Here is a 13,994-nt window from a genome sequence, read left to right on the forward strand (position 1 = left end):
TGGTTAATCTGAAGTGGTCTGAACAGGGCTCTTGAGATGGGTTTTAGAGTACAAACAGCAAGGCTTAAGATACTATACCCTGTGCCACTCCAGGTATATCTACAGTGTAATTAAAAACTAGGGCTAGGTCACTTGGGTTTAGGCTAAAGGAATGTTTAATTACATGGAAAGTGTTTGGGCTCAGGCTCCAGCCTGAGCTCTGGGACCCTGTGCAGGGGGAGGGTCCCATAATCCAGGCACTAGCCTGAGCTCAAATGTCTACACCTCAATTAAATAGCCCCTTTTCCTTAGTTGGCAGGCACAGGCCAGCCACAGAGGTCTAACTGCAGTGTAGACATTTCCTTCAGCATATCCTGCCCCAGCTTCACTGGCAGTAGGTCATCCTCTGGCAGTAGGTCATCCTCTACCTTAGTTTAAATTTGGAAGTCTTAAAGTTAAGCTGCTAATGTCAGTGCTTGTGCCATACATGCATGGCACAAGAGGTCACCTTTAAGATGACTGATATTTGAACCTCAGTCACTGTTAAGACAGGTAATTAATTGAACCCTTATCTACCTAAATCAGTATATATGAAAGTGGAGTGTAAACATGTTAGTCACAAATTAGCAAAGAGGGTGGCTTCATTGTCAACTACGTAAATAGCATATCAAAGTTAAATAAAGTGTCCCCACTCCACCCAGGTTCAACAAAACATCTTGGGTTTTTAACTGCAATGTGAAAGCTGGAAGCTGTTCTGACAGCCTGTGGTGAAAACACCAACACCCCACCCCATACACATGCAGTCCATAATAGTATGCCACTAATACGGTGGCACAGTTGCCAGTTAGAAGCTGCTACCCAATATAGCTCAAGAAAGTTACAGCCCTAGACCAATTTGTTCTATTTGTTCACAGGAGGTGTATGCTGGAATGCAGCTTATCAGTGCATTCTTGGCACAACTGAGTCAGTTTATTCAATGACAAAGGGCGTGACAGGAAGTGGTTTTTAAGAAGTAATCCACCCATGGCAACAGGAGCTCTACTTGTCTGAGTTTCCAGTACACAGCAGACATCTAGAAACAGCTAGAGCTGTTAGTTCCTACAGACAGCAGAATCTAAATGGCACACTCTTCTAATCAGCATGCAGCTGAAAGGCAGCTGGTAACGTCCTTGGAGCAACAGAAACCACAACCGTTAGATGTCAGAGTGACAGCTTGTTCAGCTACAGCAAAGGTCCCCAGAAGCCTAGGGATAAGCCAGCTGCTTTTGCTTCCTAGTTCTACTTCTAAAGGAAAGTGGCAAATTAGGGAAAGCTAGTTACCTGGGATAGCCAGCCTGCCCCCTGCCTTCAGTACACAATTAGAGTTCCACTGCTTCCCTCAGAAGCTCCATGGTTCAGAGTGTCATAACTGCAGTGAAACCTTGGTAGCCCATATGTGCACCAGGATATCAACTGTCAAGAGTTCCTGAAGGACTGACACCCTGGCTGGTTAAACAATGTATGTAGAAAAACTTTAGTATTTAAAATTAAGTCTTGAATTGACAGCCTGTATTAAGGCCTGAACTATAATTTTTTTAAACAAATATAAATAAAACCTCAGCAAAGTCCAACTACTGAGCTGCTGTAAGTCATTGGGTAAGCACCTGGAACCAGAGAGTCTGAAGTGTTAAGCACTAAGCCAGCCTTTAAACAGTAGCATGCATATTTGTCATTTCTGATTATTCAAGTTTAATGGCCTCTTCATTCAAAGTAGAGAAAACAAATTTTCCACTGCCAACTACATGTCAGAATGAGAACCAGCAGTTCTCAAATCTTGAAGGACATGGTGACCAAACAGTTCTGTTCACTATAGTTTAAGTCTTAAAGCATTAAATGTAAGATATAACTTTTAATGTTTTCACCTCTTAGCTCAGAGCTGATATTACAAGTTTAGAATCCAATACATTTAGACTAAAAGAAACTAAGTCCTGTTTGTGCAATGTAACTGAATGCCAGTCACCAACCCATGAAGCTTAATAGCAGCCAGAAGTTTAAGTTGAGATGGAAGAATTCTTCCACCTGGCCAAGTATATACCAGGCATTAGGCCAGCCTCACTAGCTCTCAGGGATGTGAATTTCACACCCCTGGAGCAATGTAGCAAGGTGAATTTAAAACCTAAGTGCAAGTGTATCCCTCTGGTTAGCAAAAAGTAGAATGAAGTCAATTCTTAAAGAGTTGAGTACAGGTCAATTTCCTGCTTGATTTAATCACTCCAACCTGTTGCCACGTCCACTGATCCATAAAGTTAAGCAGCAAACATTGTTTTAGCTTTGCAGTTCCTTGGGTAGCGAAGTGGTTCCTCAAAGAAATTACTTCAGGGCATGAGTTTATGGTTTCTAATCACTAACCCTGCTTGATGTTTTAATCTAGTGCTCTATACAGAAATCAGTTCCTTCCCATTAGGAGCTGCTGGATGCTTATGTTTGGTCTAGATTACATATGTCACTCACGGGTATGAAAAATCACCTGAGTGACTTATGCCAACCATAACCCCCCTCCCCATGTAAATAGTGCTGTCAGTGGGAGAGCTTCTCCCACTGACATAGCTAGTCTCATGGAGTTAAGCCAATGGGAGAACTATCTTAAAGAGAGTCTTCACCAGATGTGACAGCAGTGTCACTGCAAGTTTGTACTGTAGGCCCGCCCATAGCAAATTCAGATCAGGCATATGTAGGAAGGTTACCTGGCTTCCTTTACCACCCCTAGAAGACTGAGGAGGAATAAGGAATTGGCTAAAGGGTTACTGTTTAAATATTCTTTAATTCCCCCAGGTGTATCAAATCCTTTTTAAAGACAATACTGAAGTGGGACTGCATTGTATCTTAATGGTTTCCTCAACTGCTATGTCATTTACCTGGAGCCCTACAATAGGATTGTTAGAATTTGATCCCTAAAAGGTAGGGTTATGGTAAGAAAGTCTCTGCATCAGCTTTGTACTAGTCTACACCTGCTGGGCTGTTCAAAAAAGTGGTCAGGACCCCTCAAAGTTTAGTACTATACATTTTACCAAGTAAAAATTTGTCTGCTAATAAGATGACATCTGCATTCCCAAAGCAAGTTAGGAGATTTAGAAAAAGTACTTGTGCATGTGTGACTATTGGGAGTCAATATTGGAATGCATAAGTTGGCCAAGATGAACAACTTCTGCATTTAAGTAACTAGCATGTTAGTCTTCATTATGTACTGCATATGTATGCTTACTAGTTAGCTGAGGTCAAATCAGAAATATTGGCCAGCAGAGATTAATTTTCTTATAATGCAGGAACTCAGAGGAGATTCCTATGTGTTTAGTATGAGAGAGGTTGAGAAACAGCAACAATTCTCCAAGTCTAAGTAGTTGACCTTGGTGTCAAAGTTTACAGTACTTTAGGCTATGACAGCTATTTGCTGTCCATGCATTGCACAGCCAGCCACTAGAAATCTTGCTTCCAGACTTAGTGTCAGATACAAAAATCTGACTCAAGTATATTAAGCCATAGGGGTAATGTCAAGATGTTTGTGTAGTAGATTTGAGGAATTGCTCTTGCTTGTAAGAAGCCAGGAAGACTGGAGAAGTGTCCTCCATTTTTGATTGTGGAACAGCCAACTTTAGATATTATAAAAGTCCCCATATTAAAGCCTAACAATACAAGCAAGGCTTGAGAGACTTACTCTAGCACAGCTGCCAGTCTTGTCTCATTTAAAACTGCAACTCTAGGATTAGTATTATGAAGCAAGTTCTTAGTTGATGGCAGCCATTAGACTTCATGTGAGACTAAGCTGAAGCAAGATTTGCATGCTGACCTAGTCTAAGCACTGTGTTACAAGATGAAGTGAAAATTCACTAATATCACATGCAAAGCACTATATTTTGGAACAAAATCAATTGCACAAATACAAAATGGGAAACTATTCCCTAACTAGGAAGAAAAGGTTCAGCAGAAGAGGCCCTGGGAATTATAGTGGATCACACTAAATGAGTCAGGGTAATAGTGTTGCAAATAAGCAAACATTGAGTTTTATTAGCAGGAGTATTGTAAGCAAGAAGTAATTCTTCCACTATTTATCAGGCCTCAAAACTGGAGTACTGTGTCCAGCTCTGGGCACATCACTTTGGTAAAGATGGATATAATGGAGAGCAACAAAATTTGAGGTCTAGAAAACATGAGAAAAAAGAATAGAAGACCAAGGTGGGACATAAGTCTTCAAGTACATTAAAAGGTTGTTACAATGAGAAGGATGACAAGTCATTCTTGTCCTTAGCTGCCCTTACAGCGACGAAGTTTTTCCTAATGTCTAACCTAAGCCCCCTTGCTGCAATTTAAGCCCATTACTATGTATACTGTCTTCAGTAGTTAGGGAGAAGTTGTTTCCTAGGGAAGCTGGGGAATGTCACTGGAGGTTTAAGAACAGGTTAGACAAGCCTGTTGCAAGATGTTTCCTTTAAGCTTTATGTACATGAAAACTCTTTAGTGTCATGATTCACTTCACATTTGCAGGCTTAGAGTAATGGGGCCCTACACGTGAACTCTCCTTGGTGAGGGTCTCGTCACAGCTTTCAGCCCAAGACACCGCTCCTAGGAAAGCGCTGCAGATCCCCATGGTCTCAAGCAGAGAGGAAAGAGGAGCTCAGCTCCTTCTATGCTGGAAGAGAGCAGTCCTCCAAGCCAGTAAGTGAAGCTCAGCTAGACAGCTTTTTTTTCTATAAAGATTTGAAACATCTTGTAGCATAATGTAACAAGATCCCACATTTGGCTTTGCACCAACAGATACTCTGTCCTGAAGAAGTCTAACCACCTGTGTTTATAGGAAGAGGATACGAAGCAGCAGGGACTCATCCCCATTTTTACCTAATGCATGGCTAGCTATGGCTATACTTGAAGACATACAAGCAATATAAGCATTTTGTCTGCTGTCCCAGTTTTCCCCACTGGTGGTAGCCCATCCCAAGGAAATGATATGGGCACCACTCAGGAGACAAGCTGAAAAGTCTTACTCTTCTCCTTGTGTCCAAGAGGGGTCTTTAAATGTTTCATTTTCTGGTTATCCTACCAGGAGTCATGGGTACAGTGAGTTTAACCCTGTGGATGCAATAGCCACTGACATTTATTCTAGGTCTACTGGCACTGAACTCTAGCTACTAGCCCAGATGTATGTTATCGGGTCTCTTCTGTCTGGAGCTCAATTACACAAGTCTACTCATTGTTCTGTTCAAGTATCTTAAAGCAACTCAGATTTGAGGGGCCTTGTTATCAGTGCATCAATGGCATTTCTGTAGACCCACCATCAAACTGAAAAGTCACAGGTAACCATATAGCGGGAAGCAGTCACATGCATGTGATTGACATGTTCTCCAACACAAGTGCATGGCTATTAAGTTATGGCTAACAAGACTCCATAATACTACAAATACACAAGCTAAATCAAATTCCCACGTGTTCACTGTGTCTGCTTCATTTGTGGGTCAAGTAGCAGAGATTCTCCCTCCCACGGTTTGAGTTCCTTAGATCCCAAGCTAGCAGTGTACTTCAGAGTAGTTTCCATAGGATGTGGTACCAGCTATGGCATACCTTTGTGCAGTCCATTTTGGATGGGAAAATAGTTTCCCGAGACAAGCAATAGAATGTAAAACATACAAGTCTGAAATGATTAACAACTGAGGATGAGTGCATCAAGACCAGGTGGACACACAAGACTGAGCAAATAGAGGTTGTCATTGACTGTCAGTTGATGGTGAAGGGAGAAGAGCCACTGTGCAATCTGTTTCCTTGTAGGAAACGATCTTTCACAAGGACCCTTGTTAGCCAAGGGAGAGGATGACATGGACAGACTAAAAACAGGGTTTCTCAACCCATGGGACATGACCCAAAATTGGGTCAAAAAAAGTGTCTTGCCCCTCACTAATCCTGCAGTAGTAGCTCCTGCAATTCTGGTCGGGCTTAGCTCCCTGCTCCAGGCACTGCACCCTGGTGCACAGGGTCACAGAGCTGCTTGTGTTTGGTCCAGCTACACTTTGTCATGATGGGGAGCCAGCCATGCCTAGTTTGAGTGGGTGGTATGTGACTCCATGCAGCTCAGCATGGGAAGCAGGGAGCTGATCCCAGCCAGTCCTGTGCTACAGGAACCACCACTATGGCACATGGGTGCTTGTTCAGTGCATATATTATATGTTGGGGTAAGAAATATTTATGAAGCTGGTCTGGGGGGGTTTGCACCAAGACTATTTACTGGTTTTAATAGGCCATTAAGGTTCACATGCCTCCAACTTTAGTGGCCCTTTCAGGTTAGGGTTGAAGTCTGGTGACAAGGAGATATGGGAAGCTTTAGCTACAGAATGCTTAGGGCAGTAGCTGTAGAGTACTCAGTGTTACCAAACTGTAGTTGCTTAGTTTCACCAGGCCTGTGTCTTCACTGTAAAAACCCTATTCAGTAAAGAAGTCACTGTAAAGTCTTGGGAGGCCACCTCCTTGTACTTTACACTATGAGGCAACTATGCCTCTCAGCTAAGCTACAGTACCTTGTCTCCAGTAAGATTTCGTACTGGGCTGGTGAACCCTATGATTGGGACTCCCTTTTTAGGCAATGAGACAAAGCCCAAGTTTCAGTGGTCTACACAGTCTGTCAGAAAGTTTAATGCTGTAACCGTCACTAATCCTGGCAACTTGATGCCAAGTTGTGCCAGATTTAGTGTAACCTGTTAAGTGGAACTAAATTTGATGACTGGAATTCACTTATGGAGTTTTCCCCTCTCCTAAACTTGAGGTGTCACTATTGTTGTGCTGTTAAGGCTTCCTACAGTCATTACTGACAACCTCAGTCCCAGCAGACTGCCCCACAAGACACTTTTGCTCAAGCTTTTGTTTTAATGCTGTTCTGGGTCCCATAGATGAAGAAATCTAACCAGTCTCATCAAGCCTTGTGTTAAATCCCTCTTTGTTCCTGCTATGCAGCATTTTGTAATTGCCACCCAGGACAACTGCATGCATCTGCATAGCACACATTGCCCAAAACATTAACTGCCACTAAGGTTGTATCCTCCTGCAACCTTGAGAAACTCTTCATCACGTTATCCATACCAGTCAATGCACCCTTGACTACTCCAACAGTCTTTAATTTCTACCTCCAATACATACCAAAATGCACCTAAAACTTTAAGCTTGCACTCTAAGCAAAACAAGTGACCTCATGCATTTGAGAAGGCAACACAGCCATAGTGTTGCTGAGGCACAATATCTGAACCAGCACATCATAAGCAATACAATAGCTGACATTCTAAGAGTCGTCTGGAAGACAAATGTCATACTCCCCCTGATAAATGTTTAGTCAAAAAGATTTGGTGAAGTATCTTCAGGCAGAGATCAGCTTGTAGCAGCTATCACAGTAGTTTTCCTGAGTAGCTCAATCTAATTTCTGCAAGCTCTGTGCTTTAGAGCCTAGCATTAGACTTCCTAAAGAAATCTATTTAGATAGATCTGGGCTCGCACCTTAAGGCCAATGTTTGCCCAGTGCTGGTTTCACTTTAGTGCAGGAATGCAACTAGTAGGTTGACACTTGAGGTAAAAACTGATTTCAGTTAATAGGTATTAGTTTGTTGGCTACCATTTGTCTAGAAGAAACATTATGCTTCTGTCAGCTCAGTTGCTTTTGAGCTCACAATGCCTACTTGGAGCGTTCTTCTCTTCAGGAGAGATGCAATCAAAGTTGCTGAGTTTAGCTAGGGTAGAATGTTCAGCAGCACTTCTATACAAGCAAGATCTGGCTTGAAGACTATTTTAAGGAGATGGACCATGAAGTTCAGGTAAATGGATTGAGGGTCCATAGCCCAGGTTCATTTTCTGAACTCAATGCATGCGCTTCCTTGTCTCATCTATTAAGAATATTAAGCTGTAGAACAGTGACAGGAATGGGGACTTTATCCCCCATATGATGTTCTACATTGCGGTGGCCAACCTGATGGTGAGAAGGGGCCAGAATTTATAGTGTATATTGCCAAAGAGCCACAGTACTATGTCAGCAGCCTCCACATCAGCTCCCAGTGCCTCCTGCCCACCAGCAGCCCTGCCAATCAGCACCTCCCCATCAGCTGTTGTGGCATGCAGGAGGCTGGAGAGGTGGAGTGGGGCGGGGCCTGTGGCAGAGCCAGGGGTTGAGCAGTGAGCATCTCCCCCTCCCCCCAACTCCTGCACTTTAGAAAGCTGGCATCTGTAGCTCCAACCCCAGAGTCTGTGCCTATACAAGAAGCCACATATTATGTCTGAAGAGCTGCACGTGGCTCCAGAGCCACAGGTTGGCCACCCCTGCTCTACAATGGTAGAACTTAGTATGGATTGTGTTGCTGCAGCACAGTGCTCCATCAGTAAGGAGGAGACATGAAAACTGAGCCTGAGCAGACTAGTCAGTACACTGGAGCACTGCTGCTCCAAGCTAGCATGTTTCTCAAGGGAGCTCCTGTGGACAAAAACATAAGTATAATATTGATAGGGTAGGGAATACATCTACAAAACAAAAGGGACACAGCTTGCTTAGTTTTAGAGGAGGCTGGTTGCCAAAATAAACTCAGTTTGCAGTAAAGTTTCTTAACCCTCAGCCACTGGAAAGTAGCATGGAATGATGCTCTCTCAACAAGTGAAGTTCAAGCATCAGCTATGTTTGCACAATTACCAGAAACTCATGAGTGAATAATTAATAGATTCTTTAATCATTTCCCCTACCTAGTAGGCTATGTAGGTCTGCAAAGTATTAAAGCTGTGGTGCCAAATAAAAATACTTTGTTTCCAATTAAAAATGCAACCAGGCATAAGACTGAGTATTTTTCTATAATTATATGAAATCTAGTAGTTTAGAATAAGGGCACTATACAGCCCAGTTTTAACATGCATTTTTAGTTCTACGGACCTTCCATGTTAAGAACATGGAGTCCAAACTCTGCATAAGCTCAAGAGTCTGATATTTAAAGGTCAAGTCTCTTCTATACTGAAGCTAGATTTCCTTGCTCCCTTGAGAGGGAATGTATAAGAGCATTTACCTTGTGCAAGATGCCTTACTCATCCTATGTCACCCACAGTTCACTGAAGCTAGAGCAGGGTGGGGGGATTTTTAGATTAATCCATCTTCAGCAGGATTATAGGCATATGAATACACTCACATCTGGAAACCAGTAATTGTGACTAAGCCTGAACTGTTATCCATTTGGAAGTCACTTATGACATGGGTATTATACTCTTGCTTAAAGGGTTATGTTTTAGTTGCATGCCAACAAATTGAGATCCTATGCAGATTTCATCAGTATAATCTATATATTAGACCATCTAGTCACTCAAGCATGATGCTAATTAAAGCAAGCTGTAGAATTTTAGAGTCACCAAATGTGTATGCTAGCTCCCATGTAATTAATCTTGCTTCTTCCTTTGTCTTATCATTGTGTTCCTTGTTATGGAGTTCATTACATTCATGAGTCTTATTCAGAAGAAGGTTTCCTATAAACACATACAACTATGAAGCCTTTTAAATAAAACAGCATATTAGACTCAACTTTCGGAACAACCACGCCATATCTAGCAAAGTGAAGTTTTCCCAATGTTCATTTACCACTAAGATAGTGAAGTATCACTACCACACAATAGGCAATTGAGACTTCAAAGTTAGTTCAGTTGAGGAATTTATGTTGGTCATAAAGCGTCAGCCTCATATTTTAGATTATCTTGTTTGATTACTTTTGAGGCAATGTTGTCCATTTAGTGAGATTCAAGACCTTGTCTTCACTGTGGGAAAAATGCCAAGTTAAAATCCTAGAGAAGACAAAGGCAGTTTGCTGCTTTCATGTGACAAAGCTTTTAGCTCAACCTACTAACTCATCTGAAAGCAAATGGTTCTCTTTAGGATTAATTCATTAGAACTTGCATTTAAGTCACCTTTGTTCCTAGTGAAGGATCACCCCAAGCATTGCTGGCTAACCTAGAGCAGTTAAACACCAAGCACAGCTCATCAGTAAGAGGTTTAAGAAAAAAATGTGCTTTAGGCCAAGTTTGAAGGATTCGAGCTATACCCCAGAAAGAATTATGAGTATTTCAGAAGATTAAGCTCTATAATGAAGGGAAGGAGTAGTCAACCAGCAACTTTCACCTATTTCTCCTTCGTAATATTCTTCACTTAGAGGCATTTCCTTCTCTTTAGAATAGGCTCAGTGAGTTCCCTCCCTCATCCCTGCCCCCTCAGTCCCTTCCCTCTTTTTCAGACTCTGCCCTCCTTCAGGCAGACCACCACCACAAGACAGGAGTCCTCTACCCATAGTTCACAAGGGTAAGACAGACCTATCTTTCAAGGTGTGAACAGTTCATAAAACTTAACCTTATGATCACTGGTTGGTCAATTCTATTGACCACAGAATTAATCTTGAACTCCTGCCCCTCTAGTCTCCAGAGGTGATCCTGGCAGTTACAGGCCAGTAAGCTTAATTTCAGAACCAGGCAAACTGATTGAAACTATAAGAACAGATTTTTCAGACACATAGCTGAGCACCATTTGTTGGGGGAAGCACTGCAGCTTTTGTAAGAGAAATCATGCCTTGCCAATCTACCAGAATTCCAGAGTCAACACATACAGCCAAGGGTGATCCAGTGGCTAGTCCTTCTGGAAAGCCTCTGACACTAAGGTCATGGTCCCTCACCAAAGGCTCTTAAGCCAGGTAAGCAGACATAGGATAGAGGAAAGGTCCTCTCATGGATCAGTAACTAGTTGAATGTCATGAAATAAAAGGTAGGAATAAATGGTCATTTTTCAGAATTAAGAGAGGTAAATAGCAGGGTTCCAAACATATCTACTGGGATCAGTGCTGTTGAATATATATGCACTTTGGAAAAAAGGGATAAACAGTGAGGTGAGTAATTTTGCAGTCTGCTTTGGACTTACAAAGAGTTATAAGAGATCTCAAAACTTGGTGTATGGACAATAAAATAGCAGATAAAATTCAGTGTTGATAAATGCAAAACAATCCCAACGACAGATCCAATCACTTTGTATGCAAGTTACCTGTTACCACCCAGGAAAGATATTGAGTCATTGTGGATAATGAAAACGTTAGCTTTTCTGACTGCACATTGAGCAAACAATGTTAGCAACAATTAGGAAAGAAACAGAAAAATGCCACTACATAAACCTATGTATGTTCACATCCTGAATACTATATATCCCATGTTCTGGTCACCCCATCTCAAAAAAAAGATTAGACTTTGAAGTGGTAAAGAGAAGGAACAGCTTCCATAATGGGAGAAATTAAAAAATTGGACTTGTCAGTTTGGTGGTAAGACAGAATGAGAAGTCTATAAAACCATGAATGATGTGGAGAAGGTGAATAGGGCAATGTTATTTACACCTTTACATAAGAACCAGGAGTTTACCCAATTAAATTAATAGGCAGAAAGTTCAAAACTTAAGTACTTCACAACACCCCCTGGCAAGGAGTTCCAAAAGCTGACTATGTGGAGAAGGCCAAAACTATAACCGTTCAAAACAAATTAGATAACTTCATGGAGCGGCTATTAGCCAAAATGGTCAGGGATGCAACCCCATGCTTTGGGAGTCCTTAGCCTCAGATTGCCAGAAGCTAGTAGTGGATGACTAGGGATGGCTCACTGATGATGGCTTTTTTATATAATTCCCTCTGAAGCACCTGGTACCAGCCATTGTCAGAAGACAGGACACTGGGCTAGATGGACCATTGGCCATATGGGGTTAGACCATTCTTGTGTTGAACTGCAAGGAAACCATTAGGCACTTCATGCCCACAACCATGTCATCTGGAGTGTGACCACAGGCTAAGGCCTAATCAACTTTGGCATCTGGAGCATCTATCAAGCTCGAGAATGGAGCATGGCAGAGGCTGCTCAGTATGGCACCTTAGTGTAAATGCCACACACAAACCCAAGTCTCGAGCAACACTGCCTATGCAGGCACCCTTCAGTATAGAGGCGAGTGTACCAGCCAAGCTATAGTCCCAACTCAAGAAGAGCTGTTCCTTTGCTCACATCTGCTTTGACTTCACAAGGTCTGCTCTGTTGTATTTCTCCAGTCAGTCTATTGCAAGCAAATGAAAGATCAGTGATGGCCTTAGCTTGTTTTCAGTAGAATCAGCATAACCCCTGCAAAGCACTCAAATCACAGCAGCTGAGAGAGTGTGGCTCTACCTGCCAGGAGAGAGGCAGCACAGCAAGTCCTGTCTTCCTGAAGAAGGCAGGTTTTACTTCCCCTATGAAGGGAATAGGCCTAGCCAACCTCCGAGCAGGCCGGAGGCCTGAGAGTAGGCAAAGTTGGAGTTGAAGTCTCAGAGAGTCATGTAAGGCAGTACAAGTGTGTCAGAGCACCCTGGGAGTTAGCCAGCACTCCCCCACACCGAGAGCCACACCGCAGATGTGTTAGAGACCCTGGCAAAGGTCCCCTGCCTTGGGAGCTGTCTCTAGTCAGTACTAGGAAAAAGCAGCCAGATGAGCTGGTTTAGCAACCACCGCCCGCAGAGCCAAACACACCTGCCTTGGGAGTGGCAACTGGGCTCCTCCTTAGGGCCCCACCCAGCCACCTCCACACCCCCGCACAGGCTCCCCAGGCAGGAGCCCTTCCCCTGCCCAGGGTCACCTCCAGCACCGTGCAGCCCCAGAAGGAGGACGCTCCCAGCACCCTCCCGCACCCCAGGGTGGTCTCGGGTGGGTGGCCGGAGGCCTGCGGCAGCCCGGAGCTCAGACGACAGCCCTGTTCGCTTCTGGCCGGGAACGCCCCGGCTCCAGCCCGCAGCAGGAGCGAGCGGCCCAAGAGCAGCGCGAGCCGCCGCCCGGCTAGGGCGAGGGACACACCCCGCGCCCCTGACCGACCCGCCAGCCCAGCCCGCGGCAGCCACAGAGGCCGGCTTGTCCCCTCGCCGCGCTCAGGCGCGCCTGGCCCGGGGCACGGCTCCCTCCCCCGCCCGCACTCACCGATGGAGACCAGCTTGATGCTCTCCCGCTCCAGGAACTCGAGCGCCACCGAGACGTTCTCCAGCTGCATCTGGCGGAAAGTGGGGCGCTGGTGGTACTTGCGGTACATGTGCTTCTGGCTCAGCACCTCCAGCAGCGCGATGAGCCGCAGCCCGTCGCTCAGGTCGCTCTGCAGGTTGCCGATGCGCTTGTTCACGCAGCGGAGGTGCTCGTTGCACCAGCGGGTGAACGTGTTCTGCTGGATCCGCTTCCAGGGCGCGTCCTCCGCCAGGTCCTTCTCGGTCACCGGCATGTCTGCCTGCTGCTCCGCCTCGCTGCGGCCCGCGGACTGCTGCTGCTGCTGCTCGAGCCGCCGAAACTGTAGCGTCTGGCTCCGCGGGCTGCTGCTGCTGCTCCAGCCTCTGCCGCGAGCCCCCTGGCCCCGCGCCTGCGCGCCGTCCATGCTGGGCTGCCGCCCCGCCTTCTCCGGCGATGCGCGAGCAGACTCCGCCCGGGCGCGCTCCCTGCTGCTAGGCGGCGGCGAGCTCAGTGCCAAGCGCACGCAAGGAAACCTGCGGGCAAAGGAGCAGCGGCGTTAGCAGCCTTACCCAGGCAGGGTCTGGGTTCACCGCCCGCCACTGGGACTCACCTGTATGTGCTCCTAGCCAGACTGGAGGCCTGCCTGCTCCCCGGGCTTTAAATACCGCCCGGGGGCGGCCAGAGGTGAGCACAGCTGCGCCGAGGTCAGCGCACCCAGGCTGTGATTGCAGCCCCTTATCATATCATTAGGAATCAGGGATGGAAAAAGCCTCCTACCTCGAGCAGGATCTTTGTCCCCTTCAGCGACGTGAAGAACTTCTGCTGCTTCGTTACCATCTAGTAGTGAGATGAGAGACCTGCTGTGCTGCTAGTGCCAGGTCTCCTAACTAGCTAGGAGGGAAACGCCCGCACTTTGCACTATTACTTTATTGCATTGTTCTATAAACTCAGCCCCTCCAGGGGTGGTGCAGGATTTTGTGATCTAAAGAGGCGTGGGAAAAGGTTGGGCTTGTAGC

General features: G+C 45.1%; 1 protein-coding gene across 3 annotated transcripts in view; it reads right to left on the reverse strand.

The window, feature by feature from the left end:
• The window catches only part of FLNB (filamin B), a 92,949-nt gene extending 79,571 nt beyond the window's left edge, over positions 1–13,378 (reverse strand). For all 3 annotated transcript variants that reach the window (XM_050958492.1, XM_050958491.1, XM_050958490.1), the window contains exon 1: positions 12,961–13,378. In XM_050958492.1, the coding sequence (XP_050814449.1) occupies positions 12,961–13,252 (292 nt within the window). In that variant the 5' untranslated portion in view covers positions 13,253–13,378. The remainder of the gene's footprint in view (positions 1–12,960) is intronic.
• Between the last annotated feature and the right edge of the window lie 616 nt (positions 13,379–13,994).

This window comes from Gopherus flavomarginatus, chromosome 6, assembly GCF_025201925.1.
Source record: "Gopherus flavomarginatus isolate rGopFla2 chromosome 6, rGopFla2.mat.asm, whole genome shotgun sequence".
In the NCBI taxonomy this organism is placed as follows: Eukaryota; Metazoa; Chordata; order Testudines; family Testudinidae; genus Gopherus; species Gopherus flavomarginatus.